Source organism: Octopus bimaculoides, chromosome 2 (genome assembly GCF_001194135.2).
Source record: "Octopus bimaculoides isolate UCB-OBI-ISO-001 chromosome 2, ASM119413v2, whole genome shotgun sequence".
NCBI lineage: Eukaryota > Metazoa > Mollusca > Cephalopoda > Octopoda > Octopodidae > Octopus > Octopus bimaculoides.
The window spans coordinates 163,036,904-163,044,922 of NC_068982.1; the positions used below are offsets into that span (position 1 = coordinate 163,036,904).

Here is an 8,019-nt window from a genome sequence, read left to right on the forward strand (position 1 = left end):
AAAAAAAAAAAAAAAAAAATGCTGACTACTGTGTTAGGGTGGTTGTGGAATGAGAGTTACTAGAAGGTTGAGGGATATTAACTTGTCTTATCATCATCTACTTGAGGTGGGTAAAATTTATCCAAAATCGATGTTTAGGTGCATCTTTTTGTACAGATCAGTGAAAGAGTGGAGATAGTTATAAACTTCCCTTGTAGTTTTTGTTATATTCACATTTAAGGTTGTTATTAGCTAAAAAAATTTCAGTCTTCTGTAAGTGCTAGTCTTTATCAATATTCGTTGCAGTAAATTTAGGTATAGTTGGTGTAATGTCCATAATCTCATCTGTATATAGTCTGCTTGATCTTGTTCTAACATGAGCTCCGCATTTGATTAGCTTTCTTTATGGGATACTAACAACTCAACAATATCATTTGAATGCATCACATCATTCTGAATTTGATGTTTCTGCTAGTAGAAAACTTGTTGAGTCATAGATACAGTCCAATCATATTTTTCCAAGCACCATTCACAGTTGAGGGTTTCACTTTCCCCCCATGACTTAGTTGTGTTCTCCATTACGTTCAACTTCCAAAAGTTCCTAACTGTCAATTATGAAGGAGTGATACGAGAGCTGTGAAATCTTGCATGCATTAAATTCAATCCTAATTGATAACTGCATTGTTTCTTTCCAAGTAAACTGATATCTGACTGTTCAAAGAAGACTTAACGTGTAGTGCCTTCTCTTGAAAAGGAACAAAATTGGCACCATGGTGTTTATCAAGTACCTGCAGAAAAAGGGTTTAACCCCCAAGAAGATTCATGCTGATATGGTTGCTTCATTAGATCTCATGAGAGAGTTGGGAATATATCTTCAAAAGGGCCACCAATAGAAAGTACTATGCCAACTTGCTGAGGCAGTTATGAAAGACTATCAAGACCAACTGACTTTGCCTTCCAGGGTTGATGAAATAAGTACCAGTTGAACACTGGGGTCAATGTAATTGACTCACCCCATCTCCTGTTATTGCTGGCATTGTGCCAAAATTTGAAACCAATATTTTAAAAAATGTTTGTTAACCATTCTTTAGAAAGATTCTTAGTCATCCATGTTTTTTTATTTGAATGCCAAGTTAGAGGTAAAGCTTGAAACCCTTTGTATTTTTGAAGTGATATTATAAGTAGCATATCTTCCCAGAGATGTCCGGCTATTTTTGTTAGTTTTAGATCCTGGTTTTGATTTTTCTTCTTTAGAAACAAACTTTCCAGCAAGCTTGCTCTGCCTGAAAAGTGCAATTTCAACATTGCATATTTGCTTTGGTATGTAAGCTTACTTTATTTTCTTCTGCTGCTCAGGACAGTTAGTAGCAACCACTATTTCAACTCTGACAACATCACCAGTCATTTTTATGCTGTGCAAATTTAAACCCCTGAGCCTTTCAAACCAACCTTTCTTAGCCAGAAAATGTTTTTCATTAGAAGTTTCGCTTTGCTTTTAAAGTAAATTGTCATTAACACTTTTAATCTCTTTTTCTTCTTTAAATTGCCATTATGCTTTGAGCATGATCCTTAGTTCATACATTTGAGCTGCCATTCCATTTTAAGCATTACATCAGATCTATGAAAGAACAAGGTCTAAGCAGTTATACATAATAGCTTCTTGAATACTCAATTTTCCCTTTATTGTTAAGTTTTGATGGCTTTGTAGACATTGCAAGTTTTAATATTTTGGCAATTTGGCTGATTTTGTTTTCCTTCCACACCAAGCCCTTTTAAAAACACTGAGTGTAAAGGAATTATACATACAGTGTAATCCCTTTAGGGTTCTACACTACTGCCTTCATTTCCATTTGATGGTTTCTTTCCAAACAACTTGGAATGTTGATAAATCCAACAGTGGTGGTGATCAACAAGTATTCACAACAAATATGTAGTGTATAGTACCCACCAGGAAAGAAATGTTTTGTTTCTATGGAAATAAAATGAAAGGGTATCAGAGTGAGGTGGGAGGAAGTATATGCGGATTACAGTTAGTTAAAAGGTTATCAGGTCCACAAGCACTTTGCTTCTTGCACTCCAAACTTAAGCCAAAAAAACCTCCACTATTCATGCACATGCTCTCTATTGTGTTAACATAAGAAATGTTGCCACAGGCATTGCTATCATTGATATGGTTACTGTTATTGTCAATTAGTTATTTATAATTGGGTGTGGGGAGGTATTGTTAGTCTCCAATAAATCATTGACGTTCCATTCAACTTTTAGATATATAAGATGTGTACTATGTCAATCTCTTTTATTTTAGAAGGGGTTGCTTATCTTGTTCATGCTATTGTTGGTGGTGGTGGTTATTAATGAGTTGGGTGATAAGAGCAGATGCTGTTTCTGTATTGGTATTGATAATAGTAGTGGATGTGAAGATTGATTTTTGTATATGTATACCATGTAAATTGCACACGGGTGATTTTTAGGATAAAATTTGTTAAAAAAGTTTCTTCTCATGTAAAATTCACACCCCAAAGTTTTCAGTATTGCTGATATAGCCAGCGGAAAAAGGTTTTCAATTTAGTTGTATTTAGCATAATTTCACTTAACTTATTAGATTTTATTGAATTTTCATTAAATAAAAATAATTTCTGTTTAACAGGTATCACATTGAAAGCTATTAAATTACAAAGTGTTTGTATTGTTTATAATAAACTTTATTTTACATTTCTTGCTCACAAGAGATTATATCCAATCTTTAACATACTGCTGTATGCCTTCTCAAATCATGATCACAGGAAAAGTTGTTGATAAAAATTATGAATAAAAACAAATCTCATAAATACGCACAAGTGTTGCAAATTGAGTTTAATTACCAATAAACATCAGCTTGGATGACACTTTACTCAACTGACAGAGGAAGGTGACTGATCAAACTGATTATGTAACCAATTCTTTTCTGCCTATACTTGTCGGAACCTTTGATACGGAGTATCGAAATTTTAATCCCTTTCACACTTATAAAATGTCAAGCAAATTTAAAAATTTGTCATTACCACTATTGTCAGTATGAGCAGAACTTATGAATCATTTACTGCAAAGGAGAAATTAAATATGTTGAATATGCATTTGAGCATAGCAATAGAGCCAATGTTTAAAATTGGCGCAAACAGTACAAGCTTAAAACTGTGCCTAGTAATAAACATACAATCAAGATTATCCATTTCATTACATTTTTTTAAGTCAGGGATATCCATATTATGTATGTCAATGGTGCTTCATTGCGATAGGTATAAAAATTCCAAGCAATGTAAAATATGTCCTGGACCGTGTTTACCAGCATGAACATCAGACTTCACCAAAAGTAGTTTTTAATGGTTTTAGTAAATTTATACAGAAGTAAGCATTATACTGTCCAGCATAAATAAAAGTCAATCATCATTTAACATTCGCTTTCCACGTTAGTATGGGTTGGACGATTTGACTGGGGACTGGCAAACCAGATGGCTACACTAGACTCCAATCTGATCTGGCAGAGTTTCTACAGCTGGATGCCCTTCCTAACACCAACCACTCCAAGAGTGTAGTGGTTGCTTTTTACGTGCCACCGGCACAAGGGCCAATCAGGCGGAACTAGCAACGGCCACGCTCAAATGGTGTTTTTTACGTGCCACCTGCACAGGATCACCTGATTGATGAAAATACAACAAAGAAATCAAAATACTTGTACAATGATTTTATAGAGTGCCTTAATGAAGTTGTGCTAGACAGAAGTGCATACATTTGACTGAAGATAATTTATATCACCTGAATCACTTCTTGTGTCCCACTACATCTGCTGTTCCATAGAACATCTCTTGTACTGAAGCATTGGACTAAAGATTACATTTCACATAACCTAACTTATTATTTTGAAAATAGTGAATGGCAATTTTTTTTCATAAAATATATTTTTATTAAATTTCATTGAAACATCAAGGTGACAAAACTGGCATGACTTTTCAAAGTCTTGTTCAAGGTGCCAGTGTAGATTTTGGCATGAGGTGTCAAAGTTGTATGTGAATGATAGTTGGGTGTAAAAGGTTATGGGGGAATAAAGAATAGTATTATCTATGTGAGAGTGATGACATCGATATATTGGTAGAAGGGTGTAGGTACAAGACTGAAACCTGGGGCATATCAATTCATAGAATGTGGGTCAGCTAGTGCTCCATCAGTACACCATGGACAGGAACCAACCAATTCAAGAGATGAAAATCAGGTAGAGCCCATAGTTGTATCTGTAATTTACAAATTGATTTACACATATTCTTATATCTCCACCTAAGTTTTGGGGAATAAAATTCAGCTTTTGAGACTTTTTGTCTTTAAATCAGAAGTTGTTTATTCTCATGTCAGTTGTGAATGAACCAATCTATGATAAAAGATTGGTAGTCAGCCATGAACACCCAAATATCAATTATATATGACACTGTGTGTGTGTGATTTGAAAAAACTCAGATATTTCTAGCAAACTGCGCAGTCATTTAAAGCAGCTCTTGCTTAGAGAGGAAAGTCTGAAACGTCAAGTCATGTGATGTTCAAGCCTCATGATAACACTAAAAATGATGTTTCAATTTTCTCTATTATAAGTGAGTAATCTTTCTGTAGAGACACCTTTTTTAAAAATAGTGATTGGTAACCAAGTCACACATTTAATTTACCTCAATACATGACCAATACTCATTTTATCAATTATGGATGCATTTCATCATCACAGACTAAGAAAACAAATCTAAATGTTGCTGGCAATTTAGCACTACCATTTCTGCCATCACCCTTGCTTGTGCTCTGTCCGGCAAAGTTGCCCCTCTCATCATTCTTGTGTGTACTGACTCTCAAGCTACTACTACACAAGCTGGAGATGTTGAGGGGCATCCCACATGATCTAGGATGTGGGAGATGCATGTCAGCATACGCTAACAACATCACTGTCATGGTGTTGGAGCATAAACACATGGAAACAATTGGCATTGGTCTCAGGGACTAAGAGGCGATATCAGGAATGACGATTAAACAGGAAAAATCAGTGGGCTTATAGCTTGGCACCTGGAGAAGCAAGTCCATGCTGTCAAATTGCATCGTCGGGCACTGGATGGACAGACCGGTTAAATTGCTTGGAGTTTGGTTTGGTCTGGATTTCCAGATAGACAAAAACTGGAACAAGGTAACGAACAGGGTGACTACTCTCACCCAGAAATGGGCTGAGAGGAAGCTATCCCTGAAAGGGCAGGCAGAGGTGACTAATGCATACATCGCATCTATCATCTACTATCACTTGACCATCATACCTTGTCCCAGCCACCATCTGATTACGTTGAAGAGTATACTCTTCCATTTTATGTGGAAGGGATGTATCCCGATGGTCAGGCAGTCTATCTTCTGCCAACACCCACTGCGTGATGGCCTGGACATACTGTGGTTGATGATGCGCTGAGGGTACAACATCTCCAGTGCTTCCTCGACAGTGAACAGGTGTGGTTACCGTTTGCCAGATGCGTATTTAATGGAGCTCCAGTCCTGGGTCAAACAGAGTGCTAGAGAAGGTATTTGGAAAGTGGAATGCCCTCAAGCACTCACAGTCTTCAGCCAATTGGACACTGCAATAGGTGGAATGTCCACTTTAGATTTTTATAGAGCATTAGTGGAAGTGCACTGACGTTCTTGGGGAGACCTTGGCTGTTGAAGAAGATAAGCTAGCCGCTCTTTTCCACAGAACTTTAAGCCTGGGACTGATGGATAATTTCCAAAAATCTCTGACTTGGCAGTGCTACTGGGGAGCTTTACCTGTTTGAGATAAACTTTATAGGCATGAAAGTGCTGTCAGCTGAGCATGTCTGAGATGAACATAGTACGACAAGATGGTCCTGCATGCACTCATCCAGTGCTTGAGCATTGCTGACCTGTGGGTTTATGTTGAACACCTGCTGTTGTATATAAGACAGATCTGGCTGTCAACTGAATCCATCATGAAGATCGCCCTGCCCCTTTCCTTTAACTGGGAAGGAAAGGCTGTGTTTATATGCCTGGTGACCATGGCGAAAGAGGTTGTATGGTGGACGAGACTGAAAGGGCTGAAGACAAACACTTTTCTCTTTGGCTAATCCTTGATCAACTTCTTTCAGTTTCACTTGAAGAGGAAAATAGGGGAGAGAGGGAAGTGTTGTCTTCTAGCTAGTTCACTAAAAGGTGGATGAAAAGTGGCAAGAATGGTGTGAATGAATGGGCCTACCCTGAACATACACCTGTAGTTTTTCTTAATGTAAACCCTTTGTGGTTAATAAAGAAATCATTATTATTATTATTATTTCCTTGCGTGACTAGCATGTGGAACTGATAGTAATGACAATCGAGTGAGAATAGTGATTTTCTATCAATCTCTGGTATACATTTATTTCATAATAATTAACTGAGGGTAACAAATTAACAATTGTTAGGGCACAATATTTCAGCGCTCCGAGTTCAACCGTTGAGTCGGCTTTTCATCAACCTCAGTTTCGATAAATTTCTTTCTCTCGGAAAGGGCTGTGTTGAAGGTTCCAAAGAAGGAGAGGTCAAACTCGTTTTGTTCTTCTTAACGTACTAATCTTCCTAACAGTCATTCCAGTTTATTTTATCCCATCACCTTTTAATATCTCAGTCCACGCTTTTGACACTTTATTTACCTGGTTTCAAAGAAAATTTGACATAAGTTTTTATAATTTTGCTAAATAAAAGCGGGACAACCAGAACCATTGCTCGGAATAACAGCCAAACTCCCCCGAAATACTGCCTTAAAAAGTGTTGTCCTTGAAAAATACAATGTTAATGGGTAGAACATCTTCAGTAGTTCTGCTCTAGGCATGGGTAACCTGATTTGTGAAGAGGGCCACACTACTAAAAATATTCAAGGTAATTTTTCGTTAGGCGTGTCACTTAGAAAGACCCGCAGTTTCCCATAGCTGATGTACTTTACCGAAGCTGACCATTGGATCTAAACAACACAGAAGAATAATTAAGTAGGGGAAGTAACCCACTTCCATTCTCCACATTGACTTAACATAAGAGTAACTATCGTCGCTCAACCTGCTAGAAATAACAGCTATATCTCCCTTACTGTACATCCTATCGTCTTCAAAAAGGAGATATTATTGGACAATGTGGTCCGGGTTAGGAATTTCTGGGGAAAAAAATGAAGAAGAAAAGTTGGTCGTGACTTGAATAATTTTTGATGAAAAGAAAATGTGCTCGATCGGCATCGACCTGGGGCTAAACAGTAACAACAAAAGCCTACATAGAGACCTCCCTCGTATTTGTTAATTTGACATGAATACTAATATTACATTTCTTACATTATCGGTTTGATCTAACGCATCAGTTAGATTGTTACTTGAATTCTGAAAACCCTTTACAGTCAACATGGAAGTAGCCTATGCAAACAAGACATCCAACAACATTCAATCAAACTGTCCGGCCACATCTCAAGCTCTGGTTCCTTACGACCATAACATTCCATTCCAACAGTTCAAGACACCCACTCGCAGTTTCCAGTTTGCTGGACAACAACTGACTATTTTACAACAATGGGATCTGCTAGGAGTTGCAGCTGTCGTCTGGGATTCGGTATGTAAAATATTCATAATTCCATTTTTATGATACATTTTTAACCAATATCACACACACACAGGCTCTCTATCTGACGTGAGGCCCGGATAGGGACAATTATTCCTGAAAATACTATTCGTAATGGCGGCCGGCGAAAAGGATTTCTTGTGAAAATCAATAACAAAGGGTCAGTTTACATTATAACTGTGAGCGCATTCTAGCAATATATACCTTATAGTATGGGCTCACATGGCTGAGATGTAAACGGAACCCTTCCACCCTTTAATTTTTTTTTTTAGGCTATGGAGATCCGGATTCTGAAAAAAATTTTTTTTTTTTCAGAATCATAATCTCCGTATTTTTGTATGAATGTCGCAAAAGAGAAATTTCTGGATAAAGTGAAAAATTTAAAAAATGCGGGAAATTGAAATT

General features: G+C 37.1%; 1 protein-coding gene across 1 annotated transcript in view; it reads left to right on the forward strand.

Annotated features, from left to right (window-relative positions):
• Positions 1-6,734: 6,734 nt before the first annotated feature.
• LOC106869774 (protein N-lysine methyltransferase METTL21A) overlaps positions 6,735-8,019 on the forward strand; it is a 5,876-nt gene continuing 4,591 nt past the window's right edge. Inside the window, exon 1 of the mRNA XM_014915639.2 lies at positions 6,735-7,605. Coding sequence (XP_014771125.1) covers positions 7,402-7,605 — 204 coding nt within the window. The 5' untranslated portion in view covers positions 6,735-7,401. The remainder of the gene's footprint in view (positions 7,606-8,019) is intronic.